We start from the raw sequence: 25,283 nt of genomic DNA, 5'->3' as shown, positions 1-25,283 counted from the left end.
CCTTGGAATGCACAGTAGGGTTTGGCTTGGTTTTATCTCCTCTGAGATCCATAGTCAGCAGAGAGAGACCAGAGAGGGGGGTTAGAGAGTTTTAGTGAGAAACAACAAAAGTTAAGAATTGAGAAAGTAAGATTGTGATTAACTGTCCATGAGTTAGTCTGATATGTCCACGAAAAATGCTGTTTTTAAAGTAAGAACAAAAGTATATTTTATATGCTCAGTGCGACCTTAGTATTTCTGCAACCTCACTGAATGCATTCCGGATATGAAGTGAACCCACTAAGAGGATTTATGTTTTGGAGCACTGAGAATATTTTCGGTTTAACTAGTAGAGGGGAGGAACTCTCAATGAAATTACAGGCCAGGGGACATGGATAGAATTAATAGTTTTAGCTACAGTAAGATGACATGTAGTTAGAAACTGCTTTTAGCAGACCATGTAGATGAACCCTTTTATTTTTCAGCACTTAGCCAAATCTGTTTACACAAGGTAGGTTAGGTAGTTTAGTGCTGTATAGAACTTTGGGCTGTAGAAGAGAAGACCACTCTGCCCTCTTGTGGTATACAGACACTATGATCATAGAGGGATGTTTCATGGCAACCTTCTAATGGACCAATTGTCCCTATAACCTCTTTTTTATCTCTTTCTTTTACCTTACCTAATGTGAAAAGTTTGTTTGTTGATCAGGCTCAACGTGTTAGGAAAATAGACAGGGTGCAGTCCACCAAATGGCAGTTCATTGTGTCTACTTAGCTTACCAGGAAAACAAGTGGAGTCCTCAAGTGCACATTCTGCTGAGAGTAAAATCACTGTAGGCTTTAATCGTTGTCCCGTCTGTCCATCAAATGTGAGAAACAACTGGACAAAAATACAGTGCTCTTTCACTCAGGTGACAGAGACTGATGAGCAAAACCCAGTCACATACTGTATGTACAATATACAGTATAAAACAATACAGCAACTCAAAATGTGCACCTTCCGAACAACAATACAATATCCATATTTAGTCCATTGGTATTGGCTCAAATTATTTCTGAATTATACTTAAAAAATATATTCTTTACAAAAACTCTTGCTCATACACACAACATAAAGCAACCCTATGTTTGAATTTAAAACGGAATAACCAAATTTGTCCGACTTAATATAAAATAAAGAAATAATGCAGTGGATTAAAAGTAAAGTCAGGAGATGCATAATTATATAACAAAGATAATCTTTCACTAAGATAAATTACATTATACACACACTTCGTGATTCTATATGTTGAGAGAACATTAAGGTTACTAAAAGCATGTAAACAAGAACATATCAGGTTCATTAACAGGAAAAATCACTACAGTATTTGCAAAACAGGTTGTCACACCCTTACCAAAAATAAAACTACTGCAGCTCTTTGTAAAACATTAATAATGGCCAGAGTAAGGGAGTCAATACATTTCAACTCAGCTTTTCCATTTGTATGGCATGTACAGTTTGTGAAACAAAATCAATCCCAACTCTGATACTGTATAGGCATCCCCGCTAGGTTAACTTAATGTAGCAGGCGTAAAATAAATCTAAACACTGAAGAAGGCTGTAAAGTCGAAAAGTCTGTGTACGCTATCCCTGATGCAGTGAAAATCACTTTAAAAATTAAGCAAGCTTTATGCAACATCTTTTTGAGTAAGGACCCATCATACCTTTTTTATTTATCTGAATTCACATGTTTTACGCACCAACCAAACTGCGATGGTCACCTTTTTATTCGGAAAAATAAATTCTGAAACTACATCCCCTACATACTGGTCTTGACGAGAAGAAAAAAAAACTGTCAGGGGAGGTTCTCTTCTACACTGTTCAACCAATCCAGTAAATGTGGAGGAGGAGTTAAGATGGAGTGTCACCTTGATAATGTCCAAAAGCGGAAGTCGTGTCACAGGCTCTCTTTCCATTTCCCCTGAAAACTGGAACATCTGGTTGTTGGGGACTCAGCAGAGGCTACTACTAGGTAGACTGTATGGGTCATCCGTCATTCAAGAAAATACAATGTTATAGACCTCTTCTTATGAACCACAGTGGTGGTTTGGCATCTGGGGTCAGTCTGTCAGTCTATTGGTTCATTTATATTGGGGTACCCTTGCTTATATGTGAAATAGAGTTTGGAGCAGTCTGATCTCCGTAGAACCTCGTCGCCCCGATTCGGCTATCAAGATACGTTTGCATGCGCCACGAGTGACCAATAATCACACCGATATAAATAGCGTGTCGACCGTGTGGGGGAAAACTCAGAGGTGTTGGGAGATGGGGCTGTCCTACCTCTCATAACGACCAGGCACTAGCTATACTGTAAGATGCTGATCTCAGGTCAGTGCAGAGAGCATCACTTTTAATTAGTCTTTTTTCAAGTCTTCAAAGTCATGTGTCATGCTGGTCATGTCTCAGGATGTCCCTCCGTCACGGTCATCACACATCTGTGGACTGGCTGTACTTCATATCCCTGTCAACACACACAACCATTTGTTTTAATCAGATCATGGAAATAGCTATTCACACTATGGTGATAATAAGTTCCATGCAGCTGAAGTACGGCAACACTTCAACGGTAACACTTTATAATACATGTTCATACAAGGAATATTGTGGTAGTCTATAATCATACAGTATGTTTAAACTCACTGTAGTTCCTCTTTGAGTCTCCTGAGTTTATCCTTCAGTCTGTGGTTCTTCACCAACATGGGGGAGTCAGGCACGAACCAGGCAGCAATGAATTTAAAGATGACCACTACATGCTACAGAGAGAGGTGAGAGACAGACAGGCTTGTTGAATCAAATCCATGATATTTGGCATTGCTCAATGGCCATTTGGAGTTGCAAGGATAAGGTTTTGACAAAACCCTAAACCCACCTTTTTAGCTTGGCCTTTAATAAGTGATTTTATTGTTTATGTTTGCTTTTACATCTTTAGTTTTATTGTAAAGTGTGTCACAATTTTAAATGCACTTTAAATCATGTCTGATTTTATTGTGGGTGCAGAGCTTAATTAAAATCAATAACATGGAATTCAGTGATTCCTTATGTGCCAAAACTATTCTGAAAATATTCGAAATAGTTTGATGCAAATACACATATTCACAGATGCAAAGAAAGACGTACCTCAAATAGGACGACGAAGGCAAAGCGTACAGCCATGATGAACCAGAACTGGGAAGTGAGGCTGTAGTCAACATCACTTCTGTAGTCTTTATAGCTGGAAACACACACCAGTTTCACAATCAACAGTCTCCCCCAACTACCAATTTCTCTCAACAACTATTGGTATCACTGGACTGGGTTGCTTTCTCTTTGTGACTGTATAGACTGTAGCTACATGTATGGATGCCTGGGGATAATTGGTTGCTTTGGTTTCTGATTATACAAACACTCAGTTAATATAAAAACAGTGAAATTAAGAGATGGGCTGTAGGGTTGAGCCAGGCTTTGGTAAATAGTGGCTTCCGTAGTGGTAGTATTGACCTAGTTGTGCCTCACAGATGCCCACCTGCATTGTGTAACATTGAAGCCGCTCTCTGTGATCAGTTGACTGGGGGAAAAGTCCTTATGCACGTTCAGGTCTGTTATATGAGCAGTGGATAGGGTGTCGTTGATATAGCCCTTCATACAGCTATAAGAGGGAAAAAAGGGATTATGGTCATATAAAAGCAAACCTGCAGTACCCTTCTCCAACTCATGAAGTTTTATGCAGCTAACCGTTTAGAGAACCCAAAAAATTATGGCCCACAAATCAACACAAAACATACATTTAAAAGCATACAACTTTTGTAGGTACAAGACAGCTTGCTTATGCAAAATCATATTGGAAATACATTTCCATATCCAATTGTCTGGGAATTTGGAAACAGAACTAAACTGAGAGCCTTTTTCACAAACAGCTTGAAGGGCAAACAAATAGTCACATGGTAACATGGCGAGTCAGTATTATTACAACTTTAGGATGTCCTTGACATCTGCCTCCAGAGGTTACCCACAGTGCTTTGTTTGCAAATAAACCCATTTGCAGTAGCGAATGTAGTCTTTCTATCAGATGACATTATCAACATTATTACTATGGCATTCATTGCTTTAAGAGTCCAGACCATGCTCTGTGAATGGTCTACTCTAGGTTCAACCCATGCACCAGTCACTGCACAAGGTGCTACAGTAGAACTTACTGTACATCAGCTTCCCCGTTGGCACAGGGTCCGTAGTGGTAGCGGTAGACCAGCCGAGGGATGAAGTCTGAGGACACCCCAATGACTAGCCCATTGGCAATGACAGCCAGAACACCAATAGCTTCCAGAACCTTGGTCCATATACCTGAGGAATCATATTATGGGATGAGCACAAATACATACAAGCAGAAACATAAACATGGTGAGGAGTTTACCAGGGACGCACAAGCTTTTACATATACTGTTTTAACTCACCAATATCATTGGTTTTCTTGGGGACTAATCTACGTTCCAAGCTGACCATCTTGATGGCATCCAGACGGATCTCAAAGATGTTGTTGATGAGAGCCAGTAGAGGGGCCAGAGGGAAGGCCGCCACAAAGATGGTGGTGAAACTGTACTGAACAACTGCATGGAGAGAAGAGTGTAATAACGCAACACAGATTCTACATTCAATACAGGGGATAGGGAAGTCAATAAAAACAACTGGACATAATCATTTAACATAAAACAGACCATGAATTACAGTGTAAGAGAGAGATAGAGAGAATCACTTCTGTGAAATAAATGAAGACGTTGAGACTTCGTCATGTGACGCACCCATTTCCAGAAACTCATTGAAGAGACTGAAAGAGTTGACGTCATTCAGATCGTAGTTGCGCAGCCAATCCCGCAGCTTGCAGATATCACATGGGTCATGGCCCCTCTTCTCCTCTTCGTGACATGCCTTTTTGTCGCAGTGGCCACACTTCCTCTCCAGCTTCTCAGTTGTAGTCCTTCTGAAGTAACTCTTTAACCAGCTGCACAATGACATAGGACATACTAAAGTGAGAAAGTATGATGCTCCACTTTGGATGTCTAATTCAATTAATTATAATTCATTCAATTCATTAACTATAATTAATATTTGCATGAGGTTTTATCATCTGACTGTGACAGTCAAACGTTTATTTGCGTTACCAAAAGCTTATTCAACACATCAAAGGGCTTATTCTTTATGCTTTATCTTGGCCAGGTCGCAGTTGTAAATGAGAACTTGTTCTCAACTGGCTTACCTGGTTAAATAAAAGGTGAGAAAAAAATATCCACCTATTCATTTTTGCAGAATGTATCTATGTTAAGCAGGTAGATAAGCATAGCTATATACTGTACTTACGGCACAGTAAACTCAAAGATGTTATTCAGTGTCTGTTTGAGCAACATGATGACGGCCATTTGAATGAAGAGGTCAGTGAGGCAGCCACTGGGATGACACTGGCAAGGACAGGAAAAGGCAGAGATGGTAACATTACAAAGACACTCCAAACCGTTCAACCGTATCATAATCCCATGTTAAGTAATACTTTTTTTAAATAGCGATGAGCCACCCACCTCCTCCAATCTCCATTTACCAGAAATACGAACATAGCTACCTGGGCGACCGTTTATCCTATGCACAAGAACAGCGTGTTAGATTCATTAAATGTAAGCACATATGCATAAACATGTATAATACTTACACATTTACAGTTCAGGATTCAAACATTTCAAGGATCACAGATACATGGACACTTGTGGATACAGAAAGCACCTTCTCCATACAGCTAGGCTGCCCATGACAGCTGACACAGAGCAGTACCTTACCAACTGTTTTCCCCTTGGTTTTAGGCTAGTCTGCAATCTGTAGGCCATATACTGTCAGCCTGAGACAAATATTAACACTACACACATACACACATTGCACTCCGTACCTGCCCAGGAAAAATGCCACATATATGAGTGAGGAGAAGAGGGTGAAGAACTGGAAGGTAAACATCTTGACAGTGAAGCTCCTCTCAGTGGCCGCAAATGACTGTGTCTTCTCTGCAGGCAAGAGCAGCAACATTAACTTAATTCACTGACTCACTTTGCTATGTACAATTCCATCTGATAGAATAACAGAGATGAACATGTACATGCTTGATTGTAAATGAAAATGTTCAATGTAAACATATGTTCTGCTCATCCAAATGAAGATGTTCCTCTTCAGACTCACCTATCTCACACAGCTTGAAGGCCACCGCCTTGTTGATCTATCCGGGTAAGAGAGGAGAAGAGTTAGGGACTGTGCAGGTCTACATGACAAAGGTTGCTGGTTGAAGCTAAACTTACTCTGGTCATAACTTGCATGGTGATGTAGTGTAGTACAGCACCCAGCATTACTGCTACAGTGTTGGCATGGTCCCTTACAAACTCCCATGTTCCCTCTGACAACAGCACAGCAGCAACCACACGGAACACCACCAGAGCCTGGGTCAGCCCGATGATCAGAACCAACTGGTAAGAGAACACACACACAGTGAGAGAACAACATTGACTGAACCTGAGCTAAGCACAGGTATGGCCCAGGATGAAAACTGCTACATCTGTGATGCAATATGGCACTGAGTGACTGACTGGGACTGACCATGAGAGTGACCAGGACAAGGACTAGAGTGCTGCGCAGATAAGAATGGCGGAACTCTTTGGGATGGCAGTCTGGATCATTCACTACTCCCAGGATGAGCTCCTCCTGCAGGCCAGATGGAACAATATTCAGGATTATACCACAGCATCTGAGGTCATATCAATCACACAATGGGTCCCTACCATAAGATGACAGTAATCAACGGGACATTGTTTTTGTTATTTGAAAGAGTATATGCTTGGGTAATATCATTGAGTAACAGACAACCTAAATCATGCTAAAACCATCCTATAGTGTACAGTATATCCAGACATATAATGGTTTCTTAAGCCTAAGTGAAGCCGTACCTCTTCCTCACACCAGTCAAAGACTTTCCATTTGGACACAAACGTTGCTTTGTGTCTCTTCCACAGCTCCAGAAAAATGGTAGCTGGAAAAATAAAAAGGACACGAGTCATGACAAAGTCAAGATTTATCTGAATTAAAAATGTAATGGATGGAATGAATCAGTTTTATCCTGTGGAGACTTACCCCAGACTGCCATGAACATAGCAAAGGCCACCGTCCCCTCATTGTCAAACAGATGACTCATCTGCACACAAGACACATTTTGAACATAAACTTTATGAACTATTTTTTAAATAGTAAAGTTTGCAATGCAGTATGGTAGAATGACATGAGTTACCTTGGCATAGGTACAGGTGTCATGCAGCTGCCATACTTGACACCATTTGTCACACCTCGGGCACATAACGGTGTCAGACTCACAGACCTCCTTTCTGTAATATGAAGACACACAATGCACCTTCAGAAATACATGAGCGTTTTAAAAGAGGAGCAACTCCATGTAACCTATTTTTTCTTCATACTAAAATGTCAGCATCAATCAGCTTAATAAAGAGTTTGGCTCAGTGGGTCTGTCATCTCACATGAGGGGGCTGGTGTTGAAGAAAGCCAGTGCATACAGGAACACAATCACACCCAGAAGGGCTGCAGGGACCAGCAGGATGGTGTACAAGCCCAACCACAGGTAATACAGAGCCACCTTCTCTCCAAAGTAACTCCTGACAGATACAGATACATTTCAGTTTGCATGATCAAATTCAAACCAGAAAAAGGACATTCCTATTCAGTTAACACCCCTTACTAGGTTTCCATGTTTTTAAATTTTTATTTATTCATTAACATGGAGTTTAGTGTCACAGTTTAGTGTCATCTTGATAATTTCCCTTTCACACCACTGAGGTAAATGACATGTTGTATTCCTATATGCATGCTGTATATTTAAGCAATAAGCCATGAGGGGGTGTGGTATATGGCCAATATACCACAGCTAAGGGCTGTTCTTAGCTGATTCAAACAAAGCTTGATGAGTTGGTTATTTTAATCAGCTGTGTGGTGCTAGGGCAAAAACCAAAATGTGCACCCAGGGGGCCCCCAGGACCCAGTTTGGGAAACCCTGCTTTAGATAAGCACATCACATTTGGCTGCATCGGCAAACCCAAAGTTCTATGTGGATATAACCACTAGCTGGCATACTTCCTGGTAACAGAGTTAATTGCTTTGAAAGTGAGAGAGATAGGCCTTTTCCTATTTGGGCAAAAGTCTGTTCTCCACCCTCTCTCCTCCGTGACCCGGAAACCGATAAGTGGTCAAGGAGAGTGTCCATTTTTGTAGGGAAACGGAAGACAGTCCTCCCTTCCTCGATAGCCTCCTTTTGGTGTGGAAGCAGAAGTGAATCCTACATGAGTCCTTCGCGGAAGGGTTTTGAAATCTCCCACACCCTCTTTGAATCAGCTATTGTTTTCTTGAAGGAAAAAAGCATGCAAACTTTTAAAAACGACATTCTATTGATCCTTTTATCTATAACATGTCTTGCACAACTAGCTAGCTACATTCGTTCACGTGCGATCGGAGGAGGAGTCTCATTTCATACAAGCACAATTTCGTCCACTTTCCCCCTTCTCGCCGCCTCTCCTCGATTACCTATGACCTTTTTCAAAAGGAGGCCAGAGAGGACGGAGTTGAGAGGATGCAGGAGTTGAGCAAATCCAATTGAGAAAAGGCCACTGTGAAACCAAAAGGCACAGAAACACAGCAGGATATAGAGAAGGTCTTACCTGACATCATCGACAGGCTGGGCGGTAAAGAGAGCAGACCATCGCGCCCACTTTTGTTTCAAAATCTTTTGCTTGCTCCTCTATAAAAACAGAAAGAGGCTCCTACTGTAGATGTATTTCACATCAATAAATTTCATATGGGCTACTTACGATCATACAAGGCATAAACAGCTACAATGCCCCTCAAAATTGAACAAGTAATCAGGTATACGAATAATTGAGGAGATGTTTTTTTTTTACCTCATGCAGGCAGAACGTGGCCTCAAAGACACCCTTCTCCTGGAGCTCTCTGAGGTTCTCTGTTGTGTTGAAATGAAAAGGAGGGTTAGAAGTGCCGAACAATTGAGGTCAGGGACAAATATGTTGTTAAAGAGATCAATGGATAGATAGACATATGGAGGGAGCGCTTCACTTACCTCCTGTGTTGATATGGGTGTGGTGTAGGATGTAATGCACTACTCTGATCCTGAACGAAAAACAGGAACAAGGTAAGAGGACATGTTGGAAGTGAACGTTATTTGCATATGGAATGGCAAGAGTCAGAGTTCAATGTGTCTCACCTGGTTGAGTGAGGGATCCTGACACTCTTCCGGTCACCGCTCCAGTTGCAAGCATCAGACACTTTTAGTAGGTACCTGTACTTGTCAAAGGTCTCCTTCAGGGCCCGGACACCATAAAACACCTTGTCATCATGAAGGATTTTCTGACACAAAAACAGGCTAAGTTCATGATGAGCATTGAACCAGGAGAAATTTGATCATTTTGGGACGATTGGCCATGATGTTACAGTTTAACTTTCACACATTCTCTACAGTTGGACACATCCCAGTAAAGTAAAATTTCCTCGACATTGCTCCATATGGAATTTAAATTAAATTAAATTAAATAAATTAAATTGGTCATTTAGCAGACGTTCTTATCCAGAGCGACTTACAGTGTGATTTAAGCGTGATTCAATCAAGCAACAAACTCACTGTCACTTTCATGTTTTTCTTCCTCAGGTGGTCAATAAAAGCGATCTGCTTCAGAAACGTTGGGTTTTCCTGCTCCTCAACTTTGTCAGCAACTAAAACATAATCATATGTCCTCTGCTGGTGCTGTGGGAAACATACACAAGGCTTTCTGTATTCTAGGTACTGTGTCATACAAACAGGTTGATTAATTATCACCTGTATGACTATGTATGGCTCTAAGTTACGAATGCAGTGATCTAAATAGATGGTGTGTGTTGTGTTGTGTCTTACCAGAGTTGGGAGTAATGCCTCCATGGTATTGTCAAAGCCATCCCTGTTTCTCTCCTGCAGCTCAATACCATCCTAAAACACAGGGTAACGAAGAGGAACAATGTGACATCTCTATCTAGTGATACAGGGTCTGGTCCTCCTCCCCACCTCACTGCAGTGGTCTGCCAGGCATGTGCCAGTCAGCATGGAGCACAAGGAACCTCTCAGCTAACTCATTTCACATTATGGTCATTCACTACAGCCAAATCGTCATTGTGGCCTCACTAGCCTGTGTCGAAAAAAGGGATACTAACCTAATTCCTTTTTACAGTTGGTCCATGAGATGTCAATAACACACCTCTTATAGCAGAGGGGTAAAACAAATAAATGCAACTGGGCCATCCCTCTTGCCATATCTGTTGTTATGCATGTTTCTCTCTAAGACCTGTCAGTCTTTCACTTCCATTCTTCCAGACTCCGACAGGCTTTTCCAGATTACAGGCCCCAACACGCCGTCAGTGAAAATGTTCCATAGACTGCTCCTCACACTGAATGGGTGGGAGGGCTTGTAGGCTTTTTCTGTATAAAACGATGGGATTATTTACACCGCTGAACAAAATATAAATGTTATATTCTAAGGCCACACTGAGTTCTATGCTCTGCTATGTCTCGAGAGATGATCCAATCTTGACTGATCATATTTTGGAGGTGTGCCACTACAACCCTCTTTAGTGCAATTGCATAAGCTTTAATGAGGTAACCTGTTTCACCAGTAGCACAGCCAAGAAGACCAGGCAAACGTTGAAAGGAGGCTGGCTCTGATGTAGGGTACTGTGTAGTGGGTTGCCAGAGGAGAGCTGTCATATATCAGGCCTCAGCATCACATAAATCATAGACACTCTTCATAGCAACATGGTCCATGGTAAAAAGCTGATACCTCACAATTTCTCAAAGATCTGCATGCTTTAGATGAGGATCATGGTGGGAGACTGTTCAGCCGACTTTGAGTGAAGTTATGCTTTAGAACCCAAAGGCCAGATAAGTGACCTTTAAGTCTGAGATATTTTAAATTGGTCTGGGATTTTTGATTATTTATCTATTTTAGCCGCTGCAATGAATCTAGCCTATACATGGTCATACTACTCTTGTGTTGTCAGCCCAAATAAATCACCTGTAATATGAGGGTGTGTGTAACATTTGACCCACATCTAGTCCATAGATAAGGCACTGTAGACCACTTTTGGTACAGTAACATAACACAACTCAGCATACTCACACACAAAAGTATTGATTTCTGATACAGCAGTTATAGCTAGACGGAAAAATATTTGAACCTAAGATTTGCTATTACCGTCACCTCAGAAAAGTATCTAAAAATAAGTTTAATTGCCATAATCCATGAGTGAGTATAACATTTTAAAATTACATTATTCAGTCCAACTGATCACACATTGATTTTATACTCCTTCAAAATACTGTAGGCTACATTAAAACATTTCTTAAATGGTTTGCAGGTGAGTTGTTTATAAATACTTTTCCTCACCTGCTCTGGATCCTTGAAGTACATGCTGCAATACAATCGTATTGCAAATTGAGCGAATATTGAAAATCCCCATTCACATCTTCTGTCGTTGGTGCACCGTTTTCTTCATTACTCACGAAACGTTTACCCCTACTTCTGACAGGGAGCTGTAATTATACTAAAAATAAAATATAAAAAAAACTTCTGTACTGAGCTAAAAATAAGATGACTTCACTTCCGCGTTTCTGAGTCAATTGCTTTAAGGTAGGTAGCGTCACTGCTTCTCAAAGGTGAGGCGCTGATATTGAGCGCTTCCCGTGGAATAGCAATGCGGCCGTCTGGTTATAATAGGATAATCGCTGTCGTTCAATAGGTCTACAGTTAATGACCAAAACTGAGGCTCTTTATATCTCTCCACCCCTGAAAGTGCATGCAAATGATGTGCTTTGCATATCTGTGAAACCAACGATTGCATTTAATTATTTGATGTTGATATGAATGTAGCAATGTCTATGAAACTCATAAATACATTCATCAAATACTGTAATATAATGATACCACGTTGGATAACTTCTAGATTAATCACAAATTAAACACTATTGGTTTCACATCAGCCACGGAAAATACAGGAACAAATATTTAATTGTGGGAAGACTTTACTGCTCCAATAATCAATAATAGTTATAGCAATAGGAAAAATAATGCCACTTACAAGGGTCTACTACAAATACAATTGTTTACATTACACTTCCACCAGTATACTTGACAACTAAATTCAATATTCTTTGGACTCGAAACATCCATTTACATTAGCATTACTGACAAGTGCTTTTCATGTCTGTAGTTAATATTCAAAATACACATTTTACATTGATTCTGATGAAAAGTCAAGAGGCCGAACCCATTCCCTTGATTAGGAAAAAACTCCACTGGTTGAGGTTCTACAGGGAAGCGCTAAAATACTGGCCATATTTAGGGTCCTCCACTATTTCCAGAGGACTTCAATTGCTTGAGGTCATGCATGTGTACTCTCAGTCCTCATCTTTCTCTGACGTCTTGCGGAAGTTCTTCCTGTTGACGTTCCTATTAATGACGAAGCCAATAGGCGGCTGATCCTTCCTATCATTCAGCGCGCCCTCTTCGTCCCCCACCGGTGTCCACTTCCTCTTCCGCTCACTCTCCTTTGGGCGTTGGGGGGCGATTGCTAGGCCTATACCCTCCTCTTCTTCATCATCGTCTAAGTGACAGAGACCCATCCCCATCTTCTTGGTTCGATCAGGCTTGTTAACTTCTGCAGCGTCAACCTTCTGTGGCCGGCTAGGCCTGGAGAACACGATCTTATGCTCTGAGCTACTGCTCTGGCCCTGGTTGAAAGTAGGTATAAAAGGCTCTTCAGGATCATCTACCATCGTGCTCTCCTTCTTCTGCTGCTGAAGGCTTTGTATGTACTGCTGAGCCACCATGCTATTCTTGCTGTCACTGGTCTCTGGCACGTCCTCCAGGTCGTAGCGCGTCCAGCGCTCAGGATTCACCAGGTAATCTGGCACTCCTCTCTTCTGAGGAGGCTTGCTGACCAATTCCCCCACCTTCTCCCCATACTTCTTTCCACTTGGCAGCAGTGGGGGTGGAGGGGGACGTGCAAAAACCCCGTCAATCACATTGTCCTGGCCCAGATGGGACGAGGTCAGCTTAGCGGCACTCTCCAGGCAATCAAAGATGCTTCGGCTGCGGTTGGAGAAGCTTGAGCTGCCACCTGTCAGACTGAATGCGGGTTTCTTGGGACCAGGACCGGAGTTCTGGTGCTCTTCATCATCAGATGAGGACAAGTCTTCCACCTCTGGGTCTATGGACTCATTACGCTCTTCAGGGTCGGAGTCACTCAGAGAGAGGTCACCTGTCAGCTTGATGGCATCACTGTTGGACAGCTTGTTAGGGGCACCGTCTCCATGGTCCTCTTGCTCACACATTGCTCTCAAGGGCCTGGGTCTGATACCACAGGAAAAAACGACGACTTTCACACAGTCAAGGGGTCAAGAGCCTGGAAGAGTATGAGAGGGTTGTTCTGAGTGGTAATTGAAACATATCATTTGTATGGTAATATAGCATGCATTATAATATTTTCAATTTGCCAAGAAATGACTGACCTTAGCCGGGTAGAGCTGCAACACCCCCACTTTCTGTATCAGTGAGGTTAAATGGTGATGGCAGTCCTTCCACCCTGAATAGACACACAGAAAGATATACATTACAAACAGCAACACGGATCTGGTCATTTAAAGCTTAGGCCTATACTGTAAATAATAAGTACAATGACAGGTAAAAACAATTAAACCAACATTTCAGAACAGTTGCACAACATCAACACAAGATGTCAAGTGTCAACTGCAGATGAGTAGGCCTATCAGTCCTCTGCAGCGTAGTGTGAACATTGAGTACTGTAAGTGGGTACATCTGTACCTTCAGATAATGTCATGTTTGACATCCTATGTAATGTTACCGTTTGTGTTAGTGTGAGGAGGTATCTTACTGGAGTTGCAGACTCACAGGTTGTGGGAGCTGGTTGGGATGCTGCTCTGCTCAGATAAGACAACAACTGTGTGGGGGTAGATGACAGCTCCAACTTTTGCCATGGTGTGACCAATCCCAGACTGAAATGGTGTAGCGACAATCTGTAAAAAAAAATACACGCAGATCAGTCTGTTACCCACTCACTGCATATATGTAAATTGTGATTACATTGCATACATACAACCAGAGTCATATATTTAGATGGATCTGCATGCACCACAGTAGCTCTGGTCCATCACGCAACGACAATGAGTTGCCTTGTATACCGCCCATAGAGATATTGTAGTTAGAGGACGCAACATTGTATCTGTCTCATTATGATGTCTGCAAGAGCATGGGCAGCACCACTAAGGCCATCTCCATTTTGAAGTAGTCCATTTTCTCCTACTACTTCTATGAGTTTGTAAACCAACTTAAAGGGGGCATACTGCCACCTGGAGTGTTGTTTGAACAGGTATAAAAAGCCAATGTTGGCGATTTACTGCCACCTGCAGTTATGGAATGTTTGCCCATGACTATAATTAATTAGCTGATCCCTCCTGAAGACCTGGATGGAATTATGTGATCCTTCCTTAACATATAGGAAGTCTCACCCAGTTGACTACTTAAAAGTGGTTAAAGTCCTCAATGGCGCTGCCCATCCTAAAACGGGCCAGAGTCCTCCATTTAGCTTAATGATATCGCCAGACAAACTCTGGTCCACGCTTGTGCATGCAGCTCGTAGTGCAGATCCCACGCATGCGCGTGGATCAGGGTCTTTTGACGATAAACGAAGTACTCATAAACCGTAGGGAGAAATTACAACCTGCACATACAGACAAAAGTTATCCCACACTATAAAAATGTTTACTTTGGTGAGTTACGAAAATCGTTTTATGAAAGGATATGGAAAACGACAGAACAGGGCCACTCGTCGTCGTGCGATGGACAAGACAAGAGCTAACACAGCGACTACGCCCCCTACCATTAGTAGCTAGTTCGTGCAACTCTCAGCGCTCCTACCTAGCTGTTGTTTGTCATGGTATTTGGTGAGAAGACAGCAGAAAAACATGGAGGGTTGAGTAGTTCACGAAGTAAACCAGTTATAGAATTCGTCGTTTGCTATCTAACGTCAGCTAGTAGCCTGGTTGGCTGGCTAGCTAACTGTAGCTGACTTTGAATAAAAGGAGGGTGGAACAAACCACAAGCATTCTATATCTTACAATACTTCATTGATACGTTGAAATGTGTTCAGTAAGCTATCTAGCTACTACATAAAGCTGATTTGTGTTGCTAGCTAGCTGCATCTCCGGCGTTACCTTTTTCACGCTGGCACTGCAACTTCGGTTTGCATGCTGCAATGTATGCTGGGTAGGGTAGTTTCCCTCCGCTTCTTCCTTTGGTGGTGGGCTAATAACCCAATCGTTGATACTTTACCGCCACCTACAGTAGTCTACTGGATTGTAAATGTAATGCCGATGTAGGCCTACATCACAGTTTGTAAATCTACATCTTCTTCGCTGAGGTTTAACTGCGGTTGGCATCTAATTTATGTTGCATTACCTTGTGGTGTCGAGAAAACGATGCTGAGATGCTGTGAGAACAAGAATTCCACTGACACTGTCCTTTGATTATAAAGGTTTATTATATCAAAGTATTTCAGCGTCAATTTACAGATATCTGCCGATATCTGGAGAATAACCGGACCCCAATCTGTAATATGTTATTCTCCCCCTCCTCTGTTTTAACCAATTATTTATATCCTATGCCCTATGTAACATAATATGGGTGTTTTCCCATAAACCAATCCCAGGACTCCACCTAACAGACTTCCTCGGCTTTAGGGTGCCCCTATAGAACTACTCCCCAGATGCTCCCTTTAAGCTGAGTCAACATCCTCTAAAACCATTTGAAACCATTAGCAAAGTCATAAATTCCTCAGATACCACAACCTCCACCAAGACTGGGGCATAAATCCATTATACTTGTGGTCCTCTGTAGCTCAGCTGGTAGAGCACGGCGCTTGTAACGCCAAGGTAGTGGGTTCGATCCCCGGGACCACCCATACACTAAAATGTATGCACGCATGACTGTAAGTCGCTTTGGATAAAAGCGTCTGCTAAATGGCATATTATTTATATTATTATATACTTTGATCCACAAAATGGATATATATATATATCCCTACACTCATTAAAACCCACCGCCCTATTCCGCTATGTAACCCCAACGGCCTGGGAGGACAGGATACCACCGCTCAACACACACTGTAACTCTTCTGAAGTCAAATCTAGTAGGCAACCTCCAAATACTTATATGCCGCTGACACCACAACATCTATTTTCTGTGACTTAAGTCCCATCTCTGCTGTACAATTGATAACCATCGCTATGAACGCTAAGAATCCAACCTCACTGAAGCATATATCACTCGTTGACCTATCCCTCTGTGCTGGCTCAGATCTACTAGGCCTACTCACAGGGATTCTCTCAGGATCCCTCACTCTTGACCCATCCTCCTCTACTTTCTTCACTGTCTCAGCATAAGACACCTTCTGTACTACTTACTCTGACCCTGGCCAATTTAACCTGCTTCTCTCACACCAACACTTCCGATCCCAAGCAAAAATGGGCTCCCCTACAGTTGACACACACACAACTTTTTCCACCGAAACTACCAATGTCCAGTGTTTCCCCCTACTAATTCACAATAGTTTTTTTTCTCTCTCTCTAAAAAAAAAGCTATAGAAAGGAGGTTAAATTTTAAGAAATATCACCCATCTTCAATTAGTACTCTACTCTCTTGAATAAAATTGAATTATATTATAAATCAATTAGGCCTAGTTATAAGAGAAAGTTGAAATATACAGTACCAGTCAAAAGTTTTTCTTTATTTTTACTATTTTCTACATTGTAGAATAATAGTGAAGACATCAAAACTATGAAATAACACATATGGAATCATGTAGTAACCAAAAAAGTGTTAAATAAATCAAAATATATTTTATATTTGAGATTCTTCAAATAGCCACCCTTTGCCTTGATGACAGCTTTGCACACTCTTGGCATTCTCTCAACAAGCTTCACCTGGAATGCCTTTCCAACAGTCTTGAAGGAGTTCCCACATATGCTTAGCACTTGTTGGCTGCTTTTCCTTCACTCTGCGGTCTACTCATCCCAAACCATCTCAATTTGGTTGAGGTAGGGGGATTGTGGAGGCCAGGTCATCTGATGCAGCACTCCATCACTCTCCTTCTTGGTAAAATAGCCCTTACACAGCCTGGAGGTGTGTTGGGTCATTGTCCTGTTGAAAAACAAATTATAGTCCCACTAAGCCCAAACCAGATGGGATGGCATATCACTGCAGAATGCTGTGGTAGCCATGCTGGTTAAGTGTGCCTTGAATTGTAAATAAATCACAGACAGTGTTACCAGCAAAGCACCCCCACACCATTACACCTCCTCCTCCATGCTTCACGGTGGGAACTACACATGCAGAGATCATCCGTTCACCCACACCGCGTCTCACGAAGACACAGCAGGTTTGAACCAAAGATCTCCAATTTTGGACTCCAGACCAAAGGTCTAATGTCCATTGCTCGTGTTCCTTGGCCCAAGCAGGTCTCTTCTTCTTATTGGTGTCCTTTAGTAGTGGTTTCTTTGTAGCAATTCGACCATGAAGGCCTGATTCACACAGTCCACTCTGAACAGTTGATGTTGAGATGTGTCTGTTACTTGAACTCTGTGAAGCATTTATTTGGGCTGTAATTTCTGAGGCTGGTAACGCTAATGAACTCATCCTCTGCAGCAGAGGTATCTCTGGGTCTTCCATTCCTGTGGCGGTCCTCATGAGAGCCAGTTTCATCATAGCACTTGATGGTTTTTGCGACTGCTCTTGAAGAAACTTTCAAAGTTCTTGATATGTTCCGTATTGACTGACCTTCATGTCTTAAAGTAACGATGGACTGTCATTTCTCTTTGCTTATTTGAGCTGTTCTTGCCATAATATGGACTTTGTCTTTTACCAAATAGGGCTATCTTCTGTATACCCCCTACCTTGTCACAACACAACTGATTGGCTCAAACACATTAAGACGGAAATAAATTCCACAAATTAATTTTTAAGAAGGCACACCTGTTAATTGAAATGCATTCCAGGTGACTACCTCATGAAGCTGGTTGAGAGAATGCCAAGAGTGTGCAAAACTGTCATGAAGGCAAAGGGTGGCTATTTGAAGAATCTCAAATATAACATATCTTTTGATTTTGGTTACTACATGACTCCATATGTGTTATGTCATAGTTTTGATATCTTCACTATTATTTTACAATGTAGAAAATAGTACAAATAAAGAAAACCCTGGAATGAGTAGCTGTGTCCAAATGTTTGACTAGTAGTGTGTCTGTGTGTGTGTGTGTGTGTGTGTGTGTGTATATATATATATATATATATATATATATATATATATATATATATATATATATATATATATTATTGAAGGAATTTAGTAGTCTAGTCAGTTAGGCTCATATGGTTAGGCTGTACGAAATATTAATTCATTTGGTGAGAATTGAAGGGTTTTCAAAACCGTACAAAATGACCAAACATCAAGTTTGAGGCAATTCACATGGGTAACATAACCCTCACAGACAGGATTCAAATGCTTGATGCACTAATTCCCAAACGCTAGTTGTGTTAATATTAGGCTACTTCTTTCTGCACAATGATTTGCCGACAGGATGTGCTTGGTTTTGCCACTCCCCTTTAATATGTATCGTGGATAGAGAAGCAGTATGTGTGCAATCATAATAGGATAGGATATGCCAAGACAAAAAAGGGCCATTCTTTCATCCATTGAATGCCAGAATCGTTGATTTTGTTGTGAAACCCAAGCCTCAAACTCAAAAACAGTGTGGCGCTAATCGAGTCGTGGGGTGGCATCCTCTATCTCCGTCCTCACTTTCCTGAAAAAGCAGCTCCTTCCTTATAGTCGGTGGAGATGAGACGAATAACGGGAATGGCAAGGGATGAAACTTTGATCGAAATGAAGAGCGCAATGGATTCCCAGATTGGAGGTAAAGAGCACATTCAGAGATTAGCCTACTTTGGTAATATACAAGGTAAACGTAGTAAACGTAGGCTATACCATAATCTTTGTTTTCATTGGCTATTAATACGTTTACTATAGCGCTTTCAGAAAATGCTAAAGGAAACACAACCAACCAAAGGTGAATGATGGGCTACTTCAATCAGTTTTGTGACTAGAACTACCACTGTCTATCATTTTGGTTCTGAATAATGTTTGGCTAATTACATGTGTCTGTGCCATATGCCACTGTGTTAGTGGGCTACCTGGATGAGAGGCACATACAATGTTTTTCCTAAAGATTCGCAAATGTAATGGAATGTACATGTTATTTATGACAGATTATGTTTCAGAAAAAGTTTCATGTGTTTGTACAGTTGTACAAGTAAATGGAAAAGGTTTGAAAAATAGTTCTGAAATGACTGAAAATACATGAGATGACGTCATTCACATGCTGTCAGGTCTACTGGGAAAGAGATGGACAAACTTGAACTGTCAAGTGTTTCCAGATTTATATGACATTTGACCAATAATTAATTACAATATGAGTGAAATAGTTCTCCTTACAATTTTTAAAAAATTAAGTATGTTAAAAAACAACTTTTCTGTGTTGAAATGGTGTGGGTGTACCCCAACAACAGAATGGTGTGGGCATATACCGGTCCCCAAAAATATTTATGCTAGTAGACTGCTGATTGGCCAGCTAGAGGATGACATCATCCTCTATAAGGAAATAGCAAGCATTTTTGAAACGTCTGTTTGAGATACAAGTTTGAGTGTTTTTTCTTCCTATTTATGCTTTGGCCACATATGAGTCAGCAACAGTATTTGGGTATGAGTTATCAGAATATGAACATTTTAAAGTTAGATTTTTACTGGACAGTTACTTACATTTTTACATTTTAGTCATTTAGCAGACGCTCTTATCCAGAGCGTCTTACAGTTAGTTAGTGAGTGCATACATTTTTATACTTAAAGCCTATTGCAGAAGTCTGTAAAATGGCATGTATTTGGCAATTTCTTTGTTGATTTACACATCAGCATTGACCCCAAATAAATTCAATATTATTTCTAATGATGTAATTATAATAATCTCCAAGCAGGTTTGTGATAAAAAAATAATTGCGATTGCAAGATGGATGTCTAATTCATTGCAAGGTTGATCTGTTACATACAGTGCTAATGTATAGGCCTAGTAAAGCTGATGCAAGCGGCACTCTGCTTATCTATATCCCTCTATTGAGAACTTATTAGTCACTTATTAGTAACAACTTAGTAGTCACACACGCTTGAAACTGGCCATTGTTGTGTCCATGCCTGCCCTTTTAAACACCATCAACTGCCCCATAACTTCAGTATTGCTCTAGCCCCCTACATCTCCCCTTAATGTGCTCTTGTGCTCCTGTGTGAATAAGCTGTGTCCTATGTTCATGTTTTCCTTTAAATTTCATGGCGAAAAGGAAACAAGTTGTAGGTAGACATCTGCAATGGTGTGCTAACACAGACTTGCCCAATACATCACATGGGGTTGTCCTTAACTGTCTAATCATGGATTTGTAAAATATAACACAAATTGGATTGCTAATTGTGTTCAGTTATTCCCTAGTTTCATGATGTGTCAAAGGGCGTCAGTAGGCCTCTAGTCAATATCTATAACCTTTGCCATTTGTGGAGCCACACTGTTCCAAGGTAATACTCACATAAACACACGCTAGAGACCAGATAGTTGTTAACATTGAGTGCATGAACACTTAAACACAATTATCTGCTGATAGTCGCTCTACCTTGAGGGCCCATCTAGACAGGGAATAGACTATGATGCTATGGACTGACTGAGCAGTCACTCACTGAAGACATCTGTAGGGAGGATTTGGAATGTTACAGTACTACTCTTTTTCCAATTGTGCTCAGTGACAAATAGACTTAAAGGTCACCACCCACTTTGGCGATGCACAATATATTACTAGATCACATTTGTTATACCAAAAATGTCAAATTTTGTCACAACTTGTGAGAATGTGGCAGTGTGCCTATACAGAGTAGCCCACAGAGATGACTTGGTCTCCAAGTACAGCCATCCACTGCACAATGTGTTAAGCTGTCATGGTAGCAAGGGTCCCTCGATGAAATGTTGCTGGTTGAGAGGTAGCTCAGAAAATGTAGAGCTGTTGTGGCTAATAAACAGATTTGAACAATCACAAATGTTCCTTTTGTTAAGAATACTTTGTAGGCTACAATTTATTATGTATGGCTTCACAGAAAGAAAGTACTTGAGCATTCATAATGTCGACAGTTAAAGTGGTTTCAATAATGCCGCAGTAATTATGGTTTTGAGATATTGTTTCGTCCATCACTCCGCTGCTGGGAAATTAAGTGAGTTGGAGCAAGTTCACTGATGAATAGAAACAGTCAGGCTTCCCTCCAACCTCTCTCACACTGTTTACATCCCTCTTAGCATCTCACCACTATAGGGTGGCAGGTAGCCTAGTGGTTAAGAGCGTTGGGCCAGTAACTGAAAGGTTGCTGGTTTGAATCCCCGACTTGACTAGGTGAAAAATCTGTCGATATTCCCTTGAGCAAGGCACTTAACCCTAATTGCTACTGTAAGTCGCTCGGGATAAGCGTCTGCTAAAATGTAAATAGCAACCATAAATGGAAGATTCCCCAAACAAACTCTGCTGCCCATTTTACTTATTTGGTATTACAGAAACCGGGCCAAGCGATGTGGTTCCACTATCTCTGAGCAATAGGCATTTCTGTTCCCACAATAACATTGATGCTTTTAATGTGAAGTGAGTTGACTGAGCAGGTTCATTTAAGGACAATCTGTCACTTGCCCTTTGGTGTTAAGGCTCCTTGTTAATAAAGGTCCACAGTATGGCTGACTGCACACCCTGGGTCTAGATAGTATGGAGTTCTGTGTTGATAGACTGCCCTTTCACACCAATGGCTTTGTGTTGGCTGTTATCAGGGAAAACCTTCTGGCGCAATAACAGAGGAAGATACATTTATATGTGTGTCTGTGTTGTGGATCACCATGTTGACAGTTTTATGTAGGGACTGAACGTGAATAGACTTCAGGTTCATCTGCATCTATAATACAGTTCTATTACATAATCATTTCTTTTGATAGTTATATTACCCACATGCTCACACTGGCTGCCTTGTTATGGCTCTTATGGCTCTATATCATTGAAATAGCCAAAATAGTTGTATTGAAAAGTTGCTATAAGGCACTGTAGTATTACCAAACACTAGGCCTGCTATTCTACAAACAACATCTCTCACTATCTCAGTAAAACCTCTATTCATTCACACTCAATGCTTTTAGGGATGAGACCTAAGCCTTTCATAGCATGTTGCCAATTCTGTATGCCTAATTGGTGGTCTTGATCAGGGGCAGTCAGGCACAAACTAGGCCTAAATAATAATAATTGCATTACAGCACTCACCCGTAATCATTGATGATCTAATAAGAAACTGTTATTAGACACCGCTTCCATTTAAGGTGCTTTATATCTGGCTAGGGACGGCAAGCCAGTGAATTCATCTTGGCTCACAGACTAGGGGGAGCCTCGGTGTTGCCATGGAAACTGACTCAGTAATTATATTTTCTGTTTGATATCTGAGTAATGTAGACTGTGGGCAGTGTCTGAATATCTGAATATAGGCGGCAGGGTTAACCCACTTCTCATTTCTGTTTCTGGATGATAAAAACATTACATGTCTGGATTTGTCTCCTTTCACCTCCAATTGGTTATTATCCCTTCATTGATCTTCCACAATTACATTTCAATGGCCATGAGCAGATGAATATATCAGTCTTGAATAACATTGATCGATGCACTTGATCACAGTGGACTTTGTTATTGTGTTGCTTTGTGGGTTTAGGAAGCTCTGTGCCAAAGCATTCCATGTTCTATCTGTGGGTTAACCTGGGCAACAAATCTGATTAGGCTAACAGGCAACAAGCTACGAAGAACAAAGAACAACAGTTTGTTTTCATGTACTCTGCCATATCCTCAGTGGTGATTATGCAATATGCAACATGGCCAAAGGGTGCAGATGAGGAAAATTAGGGGAAAGTTTCTGAAGGACAAAATCAGTAAAAGTCTAACATGTCTACTTTTCCTCCTTATGCAAGAATGCCTCATTCAAACAGTATAGTATTAGAAGGATGACATTTCATGTCTGTTTTAGAGAAGATAAAATATGAATTCTGCTATCTGCCCTGCCCATGATCCCTCGCTGGGAGGAGCACCAGGGTATTGGTCCACTCCACTGATCTAACTTTCTGGGTTTTGTCAAGGCACAGTTCCCTTCTGGGACTAGGGCTATTGTATCCTGGAGATAAGAAGGGAGATTTTGTTTGTTTCATGTGCAGAAAGTCATCAACAGACGATGTGAGAAAAGGGATTCAAAACAGCTTTCCAACTGGGCAAAAACTGGTTGAAACAAGGTTGTTTCCACGTAATTTCAACAACAAAAAATGTTATGTGATGACGCTGAATCAACTGATTTGGATTTGAAAAAAGTATTAAACATAAGGGAATTTAATATTTTTTTCACTCAATTTACGACCTAAATCCAATGACATGGTGTTTTGTTGATTTCATGTTGAATTCACGTTAGTTGACAACTCAACCAAATGTAAATCAAAACTAGATGTTGACATGACATCTGTGCCCAGTGGGTTTCTACCTTTAGCACTGGGAGTATGGCCTCCCCCTAAACATAGACCCTATGCTGCTTAATTCAAAACATGCTAAATAAAATGTATTTAAAAATCCTAAAGTTAGCATTTGGTGACCTTAGCAAGGGAAACAAAAGCAAAGCATGGATTGGTCTCTCTTCCTACAAGGTAAGGAAACCAATGTAATTTCAGTGAACTATCCTGTATGTTGTCTTTCCCCTGAGGAGAGAGAAAATGAACTTGGGGATGATGTCAATAGTTAGGCTATTGAAGCCATGAGTCATGTATGTTTGAGCCAGTCAAAAGAAGCCAGTCTGATACATCCCGGTGCTATTTTTAGCTGGAGCTACAAAGATGATAAGAGTTTAGACATAATAGGTCACATCAGGCCATGGTAGCAACATAGTGACATTGTTGTGTATTCATTGTGTCTCCCACATCACTAACATCTTTCAACAATAGGATGTATGTTGCACAAGCCTCACATGCTGGCCTTCTAGATGATCCGTCTGCTGTGTGTATGGCCATAAGACATTTGACTGGTTATCTTACCATGTTGGTCATGAGTGAATGAGAATGTTGTGAATGTCGGTGGCCTACAGTGTTTCCATGATCAACTAATCAGCTCTAGTTATGTGGGGGATGAATGGCATATAATGGCCATTGATTTCCATTTAGTACTTATTGACCTATGTACAGACATATTGGAATGCTTTAACCTTTAGGCTAGATATCCATCTAATTAAATAGCTAGCTACAGGGTACAGCATCATTGTGCAGCATCACGATTCCTATTATAAACTGTATTTTATCTATTATAAACTGTATTTTTATCTATCATAAACTGTGAGAATCCCTGGCATAACATGAGATGAGATTGAAGCACTTTTATAGTTCGTCAGAGAACAATTTTTTCCTTCATCAATAAGCTTTCTCTGGTAGAGCCAACTGTAATATGATGATGATGCTCAGAGCCCTGGGTCTGGACACCACCCTCTGCAACTGGATCCTGGACTTCCTGATGGGCAAACCACAGGCTGTGAGGATAGACAACAACACCTCCTCCGCACTGACTCTTAACACAGGGCCCCCCATGGGTGTCCTCGGCCCTGTGCTGTACTCCCTGTTCACCAATGACTGCGTGGCTTTGCACGACACCAACTCCATCATCAAGTTTGCTGACAACACCACAGTTGTAGGCCTGATAACCAACAACGATGAGTCATCCTATAGGGAGGAAGTAGGTGAACTGGCATTGTGATACCAGGACAGCAACCTCTCCCTCAACGTCAGCAAAACAAAGGAGTTGATTGTTGACTTCAGGAAGCAGAGGAGGGAACATGCCCTGATCCACATCAACGAGTCAGCAGTTTTGAGTTCCTCGGCGACCACATCACTGAGGACTTTACATGGACCAACAACACCACCACTCTTGTCAAGAGGGCATCTCTACTTCCTAAGGCAGCTGAAGAAATG

The 25,283-nt window shown here is 41.2% G+C and overlaps 2 protein-coding genes across 6 annotated transcripts; both read right to left on the bottom strand.

Annotated features, from left to right (window-relative positions):
- Nucleotides 1-790: 790 nt before the first annotated feature.
- On the bottom strand, nucleotides 791-12,022 carry LOC121556298 (anoctamin-9). The gene is made up of 25 exons (XM_045222138.1): nucleotides 11,503-12,022; nucleotides 9,981-10,052; nucleotides 9,711-9,833; nucleotides 9,297-9,439; nucleotides 9,153-9,202; nucleotides 8,977-9,035; nucleotides 8,737-8,816; nucleotides 7,546-7,680; nucleotides 7,302-7,395; nucleotides 7,148-7,208; nucleotides 6,964-7,046; nucleotides 6,617-6,721; nucleotides 6,322-6,486; nucleotides 6,206-6,242; nucleotides 5,922-6,033; nucleotides 5,563-5,620; nucleotides 5,348-5,445; nucleotides 4,792-4,991; nucleotides 4,447-4,599; nucleotides 4,192-4,336; nucleotides 3,522-3,644; nucleotides 3,137-3,230; nucleotides 2,660-2,772; nucleotides 2,421-2,480; nucleotides 791-1,047 (listed from the first exon to the last, which is right to left on the bottom strand). The coding sequence occupies exons 1-24, from the start codon at nucleotides 11,524-11,526 to the stop codon at nucleotides 2,447-2,449; spliced, it is 2,361 nt and encodes a 786-aa protein (XP_045078073.1). The 5' UTR covers nucleotides 11,527-12,022; the 3' UTR covers nucleotides 791-1,047; nucleotides 2,421-2,446.
- An 83-nt stretch (nucleotides 12,023-12,105) lies between these two features.
- LOC123491418 (protein TSSC4-like) lies at nucleotides 12,106-22,669 on the bottom strand. 5 transcript variants are annotated; one of them, XM_045222142.1, is made up of 4 exons: nucleotides 22,567-22,669; nucleotides 14,009-14,150; nucleotides 13,626-13,699; nucleotides 12,106-13,519 (listed from the first exon to the last, which is right to left on the bottom strand). In XM_045222142.1, exon 4 carries the CDS (start codon nucleotides 13,446-13,448, stop codon nucleotides 12,513-12,515), a length of 936 nt encoding a protein of 311 aa, XP_045078077.1. In that variant the 5' UTR covers nucleotides 13,449-13,519; nucleotides 13,626-13,699; nucleotides 14,009-14,150; nucleotides 22,567-22,669; the 3' UTR covers nucleotides 12,106-12,512. The 5 variants fall into 5 exon arrangements, with proteins under 5 accessions (XP_045078077.1, XP_045078074.1, XP_045078078.1 ...); XM_045222139.1 differs by lacking the exon at nucleotides 22,567-22,669 and adding an exon at nucleotides 15,348-15,423; XM_045222143.1 differs by lacking the exon at nucleotides 22,567-22,669 and adding an exon at nucleotides 15,348-15,423 and having other exon boundaries at nucleotides 14,026-14,150.
- Nucleotides 22,670-25,283: the final 2,614 nt, after the last annotated feature.

Source organism: Coregonus clupeaformis, chromosome 8 (assembly GCF_020615455.1).
Source record: "Coregonus clupeaformis isolate EN_2021a chromosome 8, ASM2061545v1, whole genome shotgun sequence".
NCBI classification, from domain to species: Eukaryota; Metazoa; Chordata; class Actinopteri; order Salmoniformes; family Salmonidae; genus Coregonus; species Coregonus clupeaformis.
Note: the sequence above shows the minus strand (reverse complement) of the source record. Positions and strands in the feature narration are given on the sequence as shown.